Source organism: Erithacus rubecula, assembly GCF_903797595.1.
Source record: "Erithacus rubecula genome assembly, chromosome: Z".
Classification (NCBI taxonomy): Eukaryota; Metazoa; Chordata; class Aves; order Passeriformes; family Muscicapidae; genus Erithacus; species Erithacus rubecula.
Window position 1 is genome coordinate 28,125,783 of NC_136661.1, and position 16,747 is coordinate 28,142,529.

The 16,747-nt window shown below is 36.3% G+C and overlaps 1 protein-coding gene across 3 annotated transcripts in view; it reads left to right on the top strand.

Moving 5' to 3' along the window:
• PIK3C3 (phosphatidylinositol 3-kinase catalytic subunit type 3) overlaps positions 1-16,424 on the top strand; it is a 66,506-nt gene extending 50,082 nt beyond the window's left edge. For 2 of the 3 annotated variants that reach the window (XM_079330155.1, XM_079330156.1), the window contains 2 exons: positions 11,747-11,872; positions 15,695-16,424. In XM_079330155.1, coding sequence (XP_079186281.1) covers positions 11,747-11,872; positions 15,695-15,709 — 141 coding nt within the window. In that variant the 3' untranslated portion in view covers positions 15,710-16,424. Of the gene's footprint in view, positions 1-5,361; positions 5,482-11,746; positions 11,873-15,694 lie in introns of those variants that run through there. The other variant, XM_079330157.1, reaches the window with a different exon arrangement.
• The last annotated feature ends 323 nt before the right edge of the window (positions 16,425-16,747 follow it).

The window sequence follows — 16,747 nt, forward strand, 5'->3', positions numbered from 1 at the left end:
AGAGATTCAGAATCTTCAAATAAATATTTCATGTTTTAATATAATTTCCTTAAAGAAAACTAAATTGTGACTGCACAATTTTTCCCTTTCTCTTCAAGGATCCAACCATTTCTATTTAGAGTTTCTTGGTTAGAAATCAATGCAAAGAGTTCTTGCTGCTGTTCAGTTTCATAACCAGGAATCTAAGCTGTGTTTTGTGGTAAAAATGACAATCTTCCTTCCACTCAACTGTTTTCCTGAGAAAATGAGAGCAAATTATTTCTTCTTATCAATACTTGAACCTCTCCTCTGTCCCTAAATGCTCTACAGGTTGAATAGGTTACTTACGTAGAACTTGGGAGATAAAAGGCTAAAGTAGTCAACTGAAATGGTTCAATACCTGCCAAGTTCTGGAAGCAACTACACTTTTGCAGAGAAAGTTTCTTTCCAAGGAAGTGACCTTCCCAGCAGTATGCATGTCCTTCCTATTTGAAGAATTTCATCTTTATAAGGAAGACACATTTGGCTCTGCCTACCCTTTGGGAAAATGGGTGATACAGTAGGGAGGGGGTAAATCTTTTAGATTGAAAAATCTATTGATAAATGCACCATAAATCCTAGTAAAAACAGGGGCTAATCTGGGGCAAGTTTGTGCATGACTGAAGCAGTCATCAGGAGCTCAAAACAGTGGTTTCATTGAGCTTCAGAAGTGCTAGTTCTTTAATGTTTGCACCAATAAGTTTGAGAATTATGATGCATTTTAATCTTACTCATTACTGGTCCAGGGTTCCCTGTCATTTGATCACAGACTCCCAGAATGAGTTGGGCTACAAATCTCATTCCATCCCACTGCTGTGGCCACTTCCACTAGGCCAGGTTGCTTGTGTGAGTGTTGTTCATCCTTGCCTTGTATGTGTTCTTGTGAGCTTTGATATTTTTTACCAAGAGTCTTCTGATACTTGCTGCAAATTAACTTGTAATATCCTTGTTTCTTATTAGTATCTTGGCCTTGCATTTTGTGGTGGAAAACTCTCTAGAAATGCTGTCCAAGGGTATATGTTTTCAATAATTAATGATAATAGGATGTTAAGTTCTACAAAATACTTCTAAAGGATGGTTTTAATATAGCAATAATTGAGTATTTCAAATACTTCTAAAACTCTTTTACTCTCTGTAAATTTCCAATATCATTTTATTGACTTAACGAATCAAGGTACAGAACTGAAAGCCAGAAAGTATTTTCTACAGCTGAGAAGTATGTTACATTTCACTTATGTGCAATTATTAAAAATACAGATTATGTAAAGCATGACAGTATGGCATGCATTTGGAGATCATGGAAGGCAGCAAAATCTTAAAGGTAATTCAGAATCACAGAGTATTCTGAGTTGGAAAGGACCCACAAGAATCATCAAGTCCAGCTCTTAAGTGAGTGGGATCAAACCCACAATTGTGGAGTTACCAGCACACACTCTCACCACCTAATCTCTGAATTAGATCCCCGTAGTTACTTCTAAATCCCATTACAAAGTGGAAATGACTGTGCTTTCATTGCATGAAAAGAACAGGAGCTTAGTTGTTACATGACAGATCACTGTTAGATCAAATGCAGCAATTAGTTACTGGGGTCCTGAGCTCTGACAGTGCTGCAGCTTGTGAACTGTGACTTTTATTCTTATGGGAGATTCCAGGCTGTCCATTCACAGAGGCTTTAAAATGTGAAAGCAGATAGAACTGAAGCAATAAGGCAAGTGTTTCTGATACGGAATGCAAATCACTTTGAGAAGGAAAGGCCCTACTTCCCCATGTCCTTTTAAGTTATTTAGAGTGTGCTTGTTCCTTTAAAAAACAAAACAAAACCCACACAGTAAACTCTTGTGAGGAAGATAGCCAAATTTTTCAGCTCTCTCAAGTTTTTTGTTGTCTTGTAGAAACTTTTTTTCTGACAGCTAAGCTGTTTCAGACCCCTGTTGAGAGTTTGGTCTTTTTAGTTCAAAGTTATCCTTTAAATATACTCTTTAAATTTGTGCTAAAGTAATACATCATGCTGGGATCTCTAACGAGTGGGTAAGCGGAGGAGCCTTCCATAAAGCAGTTGTTGATGTTACAGTCTGGTGGATGCTCATGACAATGTTCAAAGCTTCTGTAAAAGGAATTGTTTTCTTTTCATTTTACTATTTTACTTTAAAAAGATAAACCAGAAAATAGCTTTAAATGGGCTAGGATCAGAATCATCTTAACCTCTTATACAACAGTGAATAGGTCATTGTTGTTTGGGGTGTTTTAAAATAATGTGCTAGAAAACTTGTTTGGGGTATTAAATACCCATTAGCCCATCTGAAATCAGTTATAAGCTTTGTTAGAACTAATAAAAAAAGGAACAAGGTGCCTTGCCTCTCTTGGGGTGAGTGGCAAGTTGATTCAGTCATTTAACAAGGTAATACTGTACCTTGTTGTAGAAAAATTGAATAAATGCTTTCAGCATCTAAATTGATTTTTTATTTTTTTTCCTTAAAGCTTTAACAAAAAATCCATATATATTTCAACAGACTCAAATTAGGTAAAAATCCATTTTGGACTGACCTGCAAAATTAAATTACCTTTGATGTGTGAGACAAGTCAATAGCCATTTCAACCAGGGTATCACTTTCACAGAAGACAAAAGGTGGAGATTTACAAATGTTTCTCTATCTAAGAAAGTGTCCTGGTGAAGGTAGAGGTGAAGTTCTTAGGCAGCATTTTCCTCATTGGTGCTCTAGTGGCAGCACTCATGCTCACTTTTCTATAGAGCCCTTCTTTTGCATTAGGAGCCAGTCAGGCTCTGACTTTACAGACAGCAAGGTAGGTTAGCTTCATCTCAATCTGGAGATTAATAAGAATACTGGTTTGATGATTAAACTGCAAGAAGAGTAATTTCTGTTTTTATAAAACAAAGGAATGCTTACTAGGTAGTATAAATTATATATCTTACAATGCCTTTTGAAATATTGCACTGCAATTATTTTGTCAAACAATTGGCTTGGCATAAAGATCTTTAGTAGGTGTAGCTATACTGCTGTTATGAAGTAAACATGAATTATTTTAAAGGTTGTTGTTAAAGAAGGATTTTAATGGCAACAATTTTGTTTCCTCAAAGGAAAATTGCATTGCAATGTTAGGCAGTAGCTGAACTCCCAGTCTAATCTTTGTCTTCACAGAGGGATGTCCTGTGCCACCAGTAGGCAGGAAGGTGCTTTGCAGGAAGTGTCTGCCTGCTGGTTACAGTAAGGACTAAAAACTGCATTCAGAAATAATTTTTGTGTTCCCCTTTTTTAAACTTTCAGCAAATAATCTACTTCAGTCTTCGAACCAGAATGAAAGTTTTATTTCAATAATCATATACATATTCTAAATAGAAGTAAAATTTGCATCTACCATGTGGTAGTGATGGCTAGAATAAAATAAGTTGAAATAAAGTAAGTTGAAATAAAATAAAGAACACTACTTTTATTTTCCCTGTCTTGATTTGTTCTGTTGTCTCTCATCATTCCCTGTAGTGTATAGGTGTTTCATAATGGGATGCTCACTAGTTAGAGTAGTTAAGAGAAGATGTTGGAAGAACTTTCTTACTTTTAGTCAGAAAAGGAAACCAAGTAAGATCATAAGAAAACTTCAGTGAAACATCCTCTTCGGTGAGGCCTTGGATGATTTGAGTTGGGATTACTTTTTTTTTTTTAAGATTTTAGCACTGATATGTTAAATTAGACATTTTTAGAAAAACCTCAGTGCAGAAAATATTATTAAAGACTGTAACTACTAACCTCAGGAACAAAGGAGGCTTTTTTCCAAATTATCCTCTACCATCTAATAACAGTGGAACATCTCAGGGAGGTCACTAACAGAATGTAGCTGTATAATGAAGCTTAAAATCTAACAGAAGGCATATTGTCCTAGTGTTGTTTCGTTCCAAAATTTGTGAAATTTCTTGGGAGAAACACAGATCGAGCGAAGGCAAAATTGGAAGAGTAGCTTATGTCATGTACATAAATAAAATAAGTATAGATTGCACCTCTTTGACATGATTTATTGGCACAGGATGATCTAAGCACATCTGAGTGCTCTGTTTCCTGTCGTCCCTGAAAGAACTTTCCCCATCTTCTTGTTCAAAAAAGAGCAAACTATGCAAACTGATTTACTTACCAAAGAAAGATGGCAGTGGGAATAATTTTTTCCTGCTAGCATGAAAAGAAACTGAAGTTCCCTATGGCTTTACCTGAAGATACAGATTTTGAGCACATCAGAATTTGGCAGTACCTTCTTACTTGCTTTGCATAGTATTTGTTTTCAGAAATTAAATCAGTGCTGACCTTAACCGTGCATTCTTACAGCTAAAATTGGACTGAAAATAAGTGAGTCAGCATTGGCCTGAAAGCAAACAAAGCTCTGTTTGAAGTTCCACAACTATTCTTGAAGAGCATATTGAAAACTGGTTTCTGAACCAGCAGTTTGCTTGCAGTGGGTATACACAATATCAGTCAGTGAGTTTACCCAGTATTTATGGAAAAATAGACTAGTACTTCCCAGTTGACAGAAAAGCTTGTTGTACTGACTCACTTCCCTCACTCCAGTTTTGATCATTATTTTCCCCATAGGAAACCAGGAGACAGGGATTACCAGCTGCACGAAATCGTTTCCATTCTCAGACCTGGAGAAACCCTTTTCTGATTCATGATGTTTAATTTTATAGTAAAAAGCTTGTCAGCTTTTGACCAAGAAAAAGTAACTGCAAAGCTTAAAATTAGATGTCTTTTTGATCCTTCCATCTCCTTTTGTTCTCTCCATACTATTTATAAAGAAAGCTGTCAGTGCGCTTCATCTCAGGGTTCATGACACCATCTCCTACTTCCACTCTCTGATTGAGACTTTTCTGAAAACCTGGCTCAAAAATGTCACAAAATGGAATTAAACTGAAAAGCAGCAGAGGATTCTCCTCAGTTTGTGTCTTCCTTTCTTTGGCCTCTGAGATAATTGCCTTTAAATTTTATACTCTTCACATATGCTTTTCCATTTCTCAGATTTCAGGAAGAAGACTGGGCTAAAATCATTATATTGACTCGTCAATGCATAACTGATAATACAATGAAGATATCACTACACTCACTTTTTTTTCCTGCTATTGCTCCTTGCTTTTCCATTTCCAGCACAGCTGCAGTGCTAATTGCTAATTGTTGGGCTTTTTAAAATTAGCCAGTACTATAAATTCCAAGTAGTAATGACTAAAATCTGGAGTCAATTATGTAGCCAGTTTTGCGTAAGGAAGAGGTGCACCATCACTCTTCAAATGCAGCTAATAGATTCAGCATTGTCACCTCCTAACAAAAAAAGCTTTTTATTTTTCTGCAGGAAAGCCAGATGGTTTCTATCTGTCCTTCATAGCAGATCTGACCTTTACATGAGAAATCATCAGGGACCGGTGATTCATTGGCAGACAAAGGACTCAGCAGGCATTAAAGGACAGTGTCCTAATTGACTGAGCTCTGTTTCAGATGTCCATTGATTAAAGAAGGTGCTGCAAAGATGCTGCATTGTAGGTGAGGTTATTGTGAGCACAGACAGCATACCTGGCTTCCATAAGCAGGAGCTTAACTGCTGTTTGTGAAAGTAGCCTCATTCATTTTTGGCACCACTTTTGGATAGACAAAAAAAGGATAAAAATCAAACTGTCCAGAAGACAGTAAAGTCATCTGTCTGTGGGCTGTAATACTGAGAGCACACTCTGTGTTTCCATGGCTGTCTGAACACTGATGGGGGCTCACCCCCCTTGATAAGAAAAGGATCAGTCTGATTTTTTGGAAACTAGCAAAAAGAGAGAGCAGTCATGTGTTTTTTTTATCTTAGTATTAAATATGTCAAAATTATTTTTATTCTACAGGAATAAAAGCTGAAGCAGAGATGTGATTAGAGGTACAAGAAGCTTCTGAGCTACCTTGTTTCTAAAACTGAGCTAATTTTTCCTGGTTTTTTACATCTGGCTTGTATTGAAACTCTCACTGCTTTCCCCCTCCTCTGTGCTTTTCAGTCAGCCAAAGGATAATTGAGTGTTGAGTTCCCAAGTTAGTGAAATGGAAAGAAATTTCTAAGTTGGAGCTTGATAAGCCTTTTAGGCAGTGGATATCTGTCCTTTTTCACCTGACCAAAAATAGTGTTTGTTAAGAGCTGGTGCAAGGAAATCTTCCAGAGCTTTATTAATGCCACTAGGAAATTTACAGGAGAAGTAAACTCATTTTTGCTTGATTAGAGTCTGTTAGTTTCAGTAGTATTTTCTTGCTGCTTCAGGGAGGCTTGTGCTTTGTAAAAGTGTCACATCACCACAGAGCTTATTTTGCCTCAGCAGACGTTCATCTTTCTGTCCATTTGGGTAATGACGCTGCAGCTGCGCACCCAGATTTTTTGTTTCTAGGCTGTTGATTTTTCATGCATATTAATTAATTTCAAAATATTGAAAAAATACAGAAGTTGGAGTAAACACCAAAATATGAACCAAGTGAGAACACTCTTATGCTTCTGTTGCATTATATCAGTCTCTAGTTGATTGTAAGTTTTTGGCCAGTGTGATGAAATTCTGAGCTGGAACGGTGTTATCTTTGATACCATAGTGGCTAAACCCCCAGTTCTCACAGAAGTTCATTTTAGAGACGTTCACCAACATATTTGTTGTCTTACTATTATAAAATGAAAAATAAAAAATAAAAAAATAGAGAAGCCCCTAAAGGGCTTGTTTATAAACCACATTTTGTTTAAATTGAACTCTTGGAAACAAAGACGTTTGTCAGAATAGACACTCAAATAAAGTTGTTCATGCAAATAAAGCATCTGAATAGTTTGTGGTGTGAGTTGTTTGGACTGCAAGCAGCAGGGATAGCAGGAAAGTATTTACTGAAAAAGATGAAATGTGATAAGGATTAAGCCAAACACTTAATGTCAATTTCTACCACATGAATATTGGATACTAAGTACTGTAATAAGTACAAAGCAGAGCAGTAAAAATAATAATGAAAAAATGCTGGGTTTTTTCTTTTTTTGCTGTTGATTGATCTTTGTCTCATTTTGGTAATGTTTATATCCATTATGTTGTGACCCACAGGAAAGGGACAATGAAGTTTGTTTTAAAAGCAGCTGAAGTTGAAATGAGCAATCCCATACTAGTGTGATACAGTTGTATAGAACATAAGCAGTGTTGCTTGCTGTTGCTGGAAGAATAAATACTATAGCATCTACCAGCCTTCAGAATGTCTGAAGAGTAGGTTTTCTGAAAACTAAACAGGATTAACAAAGAATTCTCATATGTACATCTCATATGTCACCTTAAAATGCATTACTACCATCAGCAGTAATTCTGAAAAACAGTTACAAGTGTCCATGAAACATGAATTTGGAGGCTGCCCTGCAGATTCTTAAAGCTTCCACACAATTTCCAAAGTTGAAGTACCTATCAATTAAGTTTAAGTAATCAATTAAGTTTAAGTATCCAATCAATTTCAGGTAATGTTTTACAAGTGAGAAGATACTTGCTAGTGAAAAATTTCTGAGTTTAATATGGTAACTGTGGTCCATATTGTACAGCAGGTCTGATTTGAGGACAGAAAAAGTCCATACAAATCTGCTCTTTGGTGGAAGGGAGAGGGCAGTCTTGTGCTTCAGGAACAAAAGGCCCAAGTGAAAATCTTGTAACTGCAATCAAGTGCACTTACCCACTGTACTACTACTCCCAACTGTATTTTCATATGATTTCTCAATCCTAGGCCTGTCACACTTCCAAAAATACAAAACAGCAAAAGACAGAAGGTTGAGCTTGGAGATTCATTCAACTGAATGAAGACACTGGCCTGCCAATTTTATCAGATCTTCAACTACCATTCTTAATAAGATGATTAGTGTTTTCTTGAATATTTCATCTCCTCTCTTCGTCATCATTTTCTTTCTACTTCACACACCTCGGTGGGGCTTAGTGTGAATTTTCTATGAAATCAGCTTCTCAGAACATCTTTGATGCCATTTTCCAAATGTTACTCATTTTAGTTCTCCTTGAAGACACTTCAAGGAAAAAAATGGAGTCTGAGTTCACGATCAGTTAACATTACTTGATATTCTGGTAAATGTTGTGCTGTTTCCCTCTGTTAGATTTTTGAGATAATTGTGGTGTAGTATAATCATGAAGTAGTATTTCTTTCTTTTACTTCCTGTAAAATATTTTTTCTCCTTCTTTGACTTGTTACCTTGCTAAGTTCCCATCTTCTGATTCTGCTGCAAGTGATGATCACCTTTTTTCATCATCAACAGTTGAGCCACAAGTAAATTACACTGACATGCTTGTCACCTCACTCTCACTCCCCCATATTTTCTTCTAAAGTGTCCTTGATGTTCTTTTCCCCTTTTAATTTTTGTTGTTTGAAAAATAGAAGTGGTATCAGGGTAACTGACAGAACTTCCTTACAAAGTGCTTCAAATTTAACTGAAGTATAACAAAATTTCTAGTCAAACAGTTTCATACAACTCTTCAGGCCTCTTGTTGTATGCTTTCATACTAAACTATTCTCCGTTAAGGAGGAAAGAATGACTTTAGTTTCAAGTTGAATGTCAATATCTTGACAGACTATTCTTATTCAACCTCTTCATCCATACAACATTCAAGTTCTGCTGTTGAGCTTTAATGTTTCAAAGGAGTATATGTATATGGAATAGGGCTTAATGTTTCCTTTTCTGGAAACTTTGGTTTGCTTTGCAAAAGTTCAACTGCATCAATCAATCCTATTTTTTCTCTGTTTTGCAAATCCTGAACTGTAACGATGCACTTGATTTAAGTATCAAAGCAGGAGCACTAACCTACTCTTCAGGTGGAATGTCTGATGCCTTCATGGTGATCATCATTTGTAAGTGTGTAATAATAATTGTTTATCTCATCAGAATCTTACCCCCCAAATTCACCTCTATTTTTAACACCGTGCAAAAATCTCTTCCTGTTGAACTCATTTGTGAGAAACTATCATTTTTTAGAACTCAACCCACATTGGAACTCAAGAGATTTCAAATAAGAATCACCGTTGCTTTCCTGCAGGAACTATAAGTCAGTGTGTATTAATCTTGCTGCTGTTGCAGCTGAAGAGGTAATTTGTAATTTTGCCTTTTTTCTTCTCATCTAGGTTTCAGCAATCAGTTTTAATGCAGGGCTGAAAAGCTTTCATGCAAACATCTAATACTGGGCATCATTTGATCTTTCTGCTAATTGCCAACTGATTGCAAGATCTAACCATGGGTGAATTTCTTTGCACATATATCAGTGTGCCCAGTGTGTTTTGTGGGAAGTGGGTTTAATTAGTCATTCATTGCATAGAATGAAGCTGCATGTTAATATAACTAACTGAAAATTCTTCTATGGGCAAATTAGAAGATTGCCAAAGTGTTTGATTGCTAAAGTTGTTTAAAAGAGTGGTACAGAGATTTTTTTTTTTTTTTTTTTTTTTGAAACTGGAGTTAGTGATTTTGCTGAATTCTCATTAACATCACCTTTTCTGTGTGCTAAAATAGATCTGAAAGAAAACTCTGCTGTAATTTGAGGATGTATTTAAGCTTTTGCATAATTGCAAGCATCTGAGTAGTCCATTAAATTCTGTTGGATTCTAGTGTGTGCGTCATTCACTGTCTAAAACTTCTGATGTGGGAGTTAATAAACTTCCTTCTCATCCTGTGTGTTATGAAGATGAAAGTTCTTCATAACAAGAACTTCTTGGAATAATCTGCTGAATCTCTCAATGGTAACATGCTTCATTGAAAGTTTGAACTTTTTTAGCTTAATCCATTCTTTCATATTGATCAAACATCTTTCTGAGAGGAAGTTGAGGGAAAACTCATTTTATGCTTACTTCAAACATACCAGCAACATAATTATAATGGTTATTTTGAAAGAAGAAAGTTTGTTATTATATAACTCTTTTCCAACTTAGAGGATTCTGTAATTCTATAATCTTTCCATACTGTGCTGGCTAACTTAGGCTTTTTATTACAGTGGTGAAGAGCACTATTTTGAAATATGTTGTCTTTGAAAGGAACACAGAGATTTACTAAACTGAAACCAGTTGACACTCAAGTGAAATCTTGGAGCATGTTTGCTGTCATAGAGTGGTTGAGTATGTGTATCTTTAGTGCATAGAAAACATACAAAATAGGATATGAAGGTAGTATCACCTTAGAGATGATGAAATTTTATAAATTTTATTATGAAAATTGTTGAAATAACTTGACTCACATTTTTGTCAATGGCTAAAAAGTAGTGAATTTATGGAAAATGTTCAGGAAATACTTGACTTTTACAGTCACAGCCACAAGAAGGTTAAGAAACAAATCATTTGATATTTGCCTACATGAGAGATATTTCTGATTGACAGCTGTTTAATATAAAAGGTTTTAATGAGCTCAACTGTTTGAGATGGAAATTGGACAAATTCAGATAGCAAATAAGTTACAGTTGTTAAACAGGGCAATTAATCATTGAAACAATTTACCTATGATGTGAAACATTCTGACTTGGCATAAAGATAGGGTAAAAGAAATTTTTTGATGTCATTTTACCTAGTTCATTATGCAGGAGGCTGAAATACTTGAATGTGATGGTCTTCACAAGAGTTTGAATTGTTTGAGATTTATCTGTATGAGAATAAAGCATGTGACTACATGGCAGCAATAAATCTTCTCAACTAATGTGAATTTGCTGGGCAATTTACATACTGTTACCAGCACTACTTTGCAAGTTAACTAGTACTTTAAATGATGGCCATAGTGTTGTTTAGGCAGTGTTAGGATCTAGGCTTACCAGAAGAGATTTCAAGGGGTGGTAAAGCATAAAACCAGGCTCAGTGGAGTTAGGGCTGGGCTCCAGGATGTTAAGGAAATTTGCCATGTGGATAAGTTCTGAACAATTTTCTTGGAATTAATTGGAAGTCTCAGAAAGGCATCTACTGCCCCTTCATAAATGTTCTTGGCATTTCCAAGATGGAAATAGGAAATTACAGGTATTACTGCATTCTTAATTACTGTGCATTCAGCTTTTAACTCATGTACAAGCTGCAAGTACTAAGCAGAATGTGTTACTGGTACAATGTTGCTGTCAAAAGAAAAAAACACATAATGGGTAGCAGTGTCTCCAACCAACTGTTCATGGACACTGGATACAATCAAAGGTAATGAAATGCACACTCAGCATACAAAGGTCAGTTTTGATGGGGTTGATTTGCTCACACTTTCCTCCCATTCTATATTCTTTACTTAACTGCCTTACAGTTTCTGAAAGATAAATACTACCTGAAAGTATCTTTAGAGTAACGAAATGTTACATACTTTCTAAAATTATTAGATCATTCTTCCAACTTTGTATTTAATATGTAAAGTTCTGTGGTTTTGCTCAAGTGGCATTTAATTCTCTAGTGAATGTTGAATGTTATCTCTTTTCCTCATAGCATATCAGTCGTGCTTAAATTTGTATTTCTGAGTGTTCCTCTTGACTTTTTGACCTTGAGCTTTGAAATTAGTGGTTTGAATTAGGGGACCATTTCTAGCTCATTTAAACACTATTTTTTATTAAACAATTTGAAATAGGTGTTTTAAATAACACTAAATTTCCAGCAATCTGCTGTAGCTTAGTCAAAATCACTGTGTCTTTTTCTGTATATCTTGATAGAATAATGTATGTTTTTAACTGTTTAACTAATTTTAGCCATTTCCACTCCCATTCCAGGTACAGGACAAGTTTCGTTTGGATCTGTCTGATGAAGAAGCTGTCCATTATATGCAGAGTCTAATTGATGAAAGTGTCCATGCCCTCTTTGCAGCTGTCGTGGAGCAGATACACAAGTTTGCACAGGTGAGGTATTTTCCTCTCAGTTGCTGTATCTGTGGCAGCTGAGTAAGGTGAGAGGCTGTGAGTGGTAGGTTGAAGGCATGACTTCACTGTCTGATGTTTTAGTTCATTCGTCATCATCCAATGATGAAACTGAGTTTTAGTTGTAAGGGCTGGAGAACAAGCTTGTAGAGGTCCTATACATTTTTTTAAAGCACCTTAGCAATCATGCAAGGTCTGGTGTCTGGGACGGAGCAACTTCTGATGCCCATCCAGGCTGGAGAATGAACAGACTGAGAGCAGCCGTGCTGACAAGGACTTGGGGGTGCTGTGGGTGAGAGGCTGGACATGCCCCAGCCATGGCACTGACAGCCCAGAGAGCCAAACGTGTCCTGGGCTGCATCCAGAGCCCCGTGGGCAGCAGGGCAGGGAGGGGATTCTGCCCCTCTGCTCTGCTCTGCTGAGACCACCTGGAGCACTGCACCAGAGCTGGGGTCCCTGCACAGGAGGGACAGGAGGAACCTGCTGGAGCCAGCCCAGAGGGCTACAAAAGTTATCAGAGGGCTGGAGCATCTCTGCTAGGGAAACAGTCTGAGAGAGCTGGGATTGTTCAGACTGGAGAAGAGGAGGCTTCAGGAAGATCTTATAGCAGCCTTCTGCTGATGATCTGGGTTGACAATAGATTATTGCCTCTGTTATTTTTGTTATTACAATATACATTGTATGAAGAATGAAGTGTTTAACCTAACGTCTCACTCTGTGCTCTCTTACTACAGTACACAGTAAGACAATAAAATACTTGATTACCATGTTAAACTGTGTTCACAAAAGCATTTCTGATTTGAATTTCCAATTTTTTTTTCCTTAAAACCATCTAACATTTGTTTTGTATTTATTGGGGATTTAAGATATTACAGTTTGCCTTAAGTATTAGACATGACAAGAAGTGGAATTAAGAGGAAAAATTAAACTGTTTTGAAAAGTCAGTCATTATCCTGATTTTTAACTGATTCTTTCTTCCAAAGTCTTCTTTAGTCAAAATCTGATGTGAACTGAAGAGAACTATTGTTGTGGCTATCCACTTTTCTAAAAATCATCTATTAATTTCTTGAAACTTAGTTTTTTATTTTGAAAAATTGCACCGTAGTGCAGAATAAGAAGAAATAATGTCATTTCCACCTATGTATATATTTAAGACAGATGAAGTTTTATTAGATGAGAAAAAAAGAAGTGTAATTATATGGAAATGATGCAAAATTTGTTGTCATTCACGATGGATTACTCTGAACTTCGAATAGAAGATAGTAATTCCATAAGAAAAAGTGAAAAATGCCTGGCATCTGCCTACTAGAAATATTCAAGAATGAAGTTTTAAATTTATCCAGTATGTTCATAGACCTTTCCTTTCATCACACACTGGCTGTCACTTTTTTTAAAGACATGGTTTTTTACTTCATTGGCCTTAGGTGAATGCCACACTCTCCTAGATAATTGTTACTGCGTTTGTGAAAGTGTATTAGTAAGTCAGAGTTTACAGGTTTGATTCAGGTAACCTTTTTCCATTCACCCTTGCTTTTGCTTGATCTTTCTTCAGTTCTTAAGCCTCCTTGTAAAAACACAGGACAGATTTTTTCAGAATATTTGAAAGTACCCAAGAATGTTATTCAAGGTTTCTGTGGGATGGGACTCTGAGCAACTGCCTATGCCAGAGGGTTTGGGATTTGTTGATGTTTAAGGTCCCTTCCAACCAAACCATTCTGTGATTGTAGCTCCCAGGAATGGTGTTCTAAGCAAAAAGCTGGTACACATTCCAGCAGGCACTGATTGCATCTTCCATTCATATTTTTGCAAGTTAATGTACAAGCCCACTGGTATAGTACACTTTGGATACCAAATAAGCAGATGTGACAGCCACTAATGTGGGCCTGATGCAGTTATCTTGTTTTGGGGCTTTTTGCTCTTCAGCTGGCCCATGCTGAATTTCAGCACAGAGATATTTTCCTGAGGCTTGTACAATCTTTGTGCACTGCTGCAGGATGTGCAACTTAGGTACTTTCAGCTTTCCTTTCTGCTTTGGGCATCTGGTGCCTAAAATGAAAAATAAATGTCTTGATTTGTAAGTATTAAAAGCATCTCATGACTCCATGTGATTTTAGTTTTGGAGTTCCAGTTACTGCCTTTACTCATACTCGAAAAAATTTAGGCTTGCAGGTTTTTTCCTGCAAAGATACTGGATTTCAAGTGTGAGGAGAATGTAAAGAAGAACAGACACATATTAGTCAGCAGCTGACACATCTTAAGAATCTGTGCTGTATTAATGTATTTTTTAAAAAATACTTCCAAAAAAACCATAGAAAATTAGTGTAATAATGTCTATTCTCTATATTATGGGTGAAATAGGATGATTTTTAGTGTTGTTTATTACTTCATCAGTGAAAATCATTATCTTTTTGTCTGAGGCAGTCTTAAGAATTTGCTGCTGTAATCTTCATGGAGTCTGCAAATCGTTAAACAAATGAACAATTAGTAGGTCATGAATTTGCCATAAAGGGGTCATCTTACTCAATGGCCAATTGAATCTTTCAATTTGTTTATCTTTAATTCTGCACTGAATTGCCAGACTTTGTTCTTCATAGTACTATAAGTTGTCTGGAAAAAAACCCAGCACTACACAGGTGTTATGACACAAGTGTAAACAGATTTTCCACACAGTATTTCATTTACAATGCTGTTCAATACATTTTTTGTTTAGCAGTAGATATTTATTCTTTTACTACCTCCAAAATAGACCTGTAAGGAATCTGCAGTCTACTGTAGCACTTAAGAGCTTTTTAACAAGGTTGGTTATTATAGTAACCATGGTGTTTCAGTATTCTATATGTCAGTCTGCAGTAAGTAGAGCTCTTGGATAAAATACTCTGGATGTTTTGGAATCAGCTCAGTATTGTTCTTTTATAACAATATTCTAAATTATGTTCAGTTTACAGCTGTATTATGAAGTCTTTAGTTTAGTTTCTAATGTGTCTCTAATCTGTTATTTTATCAGATATTTTACAGACCTTTTAGTGCACTGCCTGTCTCCTTAATGGTTATTAAAAAAAAAGTTGTCTCAAAAGTAAATAAATTCAGCATTTAGAATAAGCTAATGGTGTTGTGCAATAGTTCTCAAGAGGAGGAAAAGGTGCATACTAATTTTAGTTGATACTAATGAAGACTGGATAGCCATTCCTCCCTGGAGAGTCATTTTCATTTTAGCAGCGTTATTTATTTCTGCAGAGGAGGAAACAATCTACAGTTGAAGTGTCTAGTTTCACATTTTATTTCCCTTGTAAATCTACAAATCAAGTCAGTTGCATTCAGGGCTGAAATGGTAAGCAGTGATTAGAAAAATGAAAGCTTGTGGGATGTGGGGTGTCTCACCTAAAGTGTAACTGTACAGTTTGGGGAGTTTATTAATGCTTGTCTGATACCTCTTTAGGAGCAAACTCAGTTTCAGCTGCAGAAGTTGCATGGGTTTAGAATATATCCAGGTTGTAACCCCAGTGCTTCTGCACCACAGAATGCAGGCAGCTCAGGGCTGCTGTTTTTCTTCCCATTGGATGCCAAAATAAAATAGGGAATGTCTACCAGCAGGAATGTGTGTATTGGATGAAATAATTTGTCAAGGGACATATAGAGTTGACTTCCATACTGCTTTTTCCCTTAAAAGGTCGTGAAAATCATCTACCTTTAGGCATTTCACCATGTTTTTAAACACAGGGTTCAATTTGTACATAGCATTTGTTCTTTGAGAGTAAACCAGATTGAATAATCTCTATGCTGTTGTATTTTTTTATTTTCTTTTAGTATTGGAGAAAATAAGCTTTCTGCCTGCTCATGGTGGAAACAAGAAAATGCTCAAAACAGAAACTTTCTCAAGCCCTTGTGGACTTTACCAAACAGTTTTGGAAGACAAAAGCTGCAGATTTATTAGCATGAAGAACTGAGAACTCAGAAGATAGAGAAGCTTTTCGAGTCTCTGTTCATTAAAGGTTTAAAACCACGCGTTTTTAAAAGGAATGTGATTGTTTGTACCATCTTGGGAGCCTCAAAGGTTGAAGTAAGCAACTTCCTCTCAAGCCAAAGATAACTGGAAGAGGTTGGATTTAATGATGAATTCTTGTACGTGTTTATATATTTTCTTATTTAAAAACTTAATTAAATACAAAGCTAAAGCAGGGAGGCTACAGTTTCTTGGTGCAGAAAAAACCCTCACAAAACTATGGCAGTCCCCTTTCATCCCTCCCCACCCACTTTGTTCCTTGAGTAAGTTTTAAATGTAATTCATATGATCCTTTTTTTCCTGCCTTGGGCAATGTTATCGTCTAGAACGGACAATCATTTCTTGCCTGCTTACAAAAGTGTTTTTAAAGTGCTGATAAGTTACCCCAGCTGTAGACAGCCACATAAATGATCACTAACAGGTTCAGCAATGGGAATGCACAATGAGCAGTTCAGTATTTCACGCTTTAACTCTAAATGTTTTCTGTACAGTGATTATATATTCTTCACTCTAATAAAAACCTTTGTTGTTGCAGTCTTGAGGTGTTCTGTTTTGTCTTTTTAATCTTACCTGCTGAGACATGGCTCACTAGAGGATTATGTTTGTAACTGCTGTCTGTTTGCAAGGATTTTCACTTCTCAGTTTACTTGATGCAGGAATAAGGCCACGCATGAAATTACTTTTGTGCCACATGTTGAGTTCATAATGAGTCTGGTTTGTATGATCAGTAATGTAATTAGCTCTTCATAAATGTGTGGCTTTCTTCAAAGGGTGCTCTAAAATAGTCCTGTATTTTTTAAAATAACATTTTAAGTCAGGAAGAAATCCTTTCCAATTAGAAAGATAAGAAGGAACTG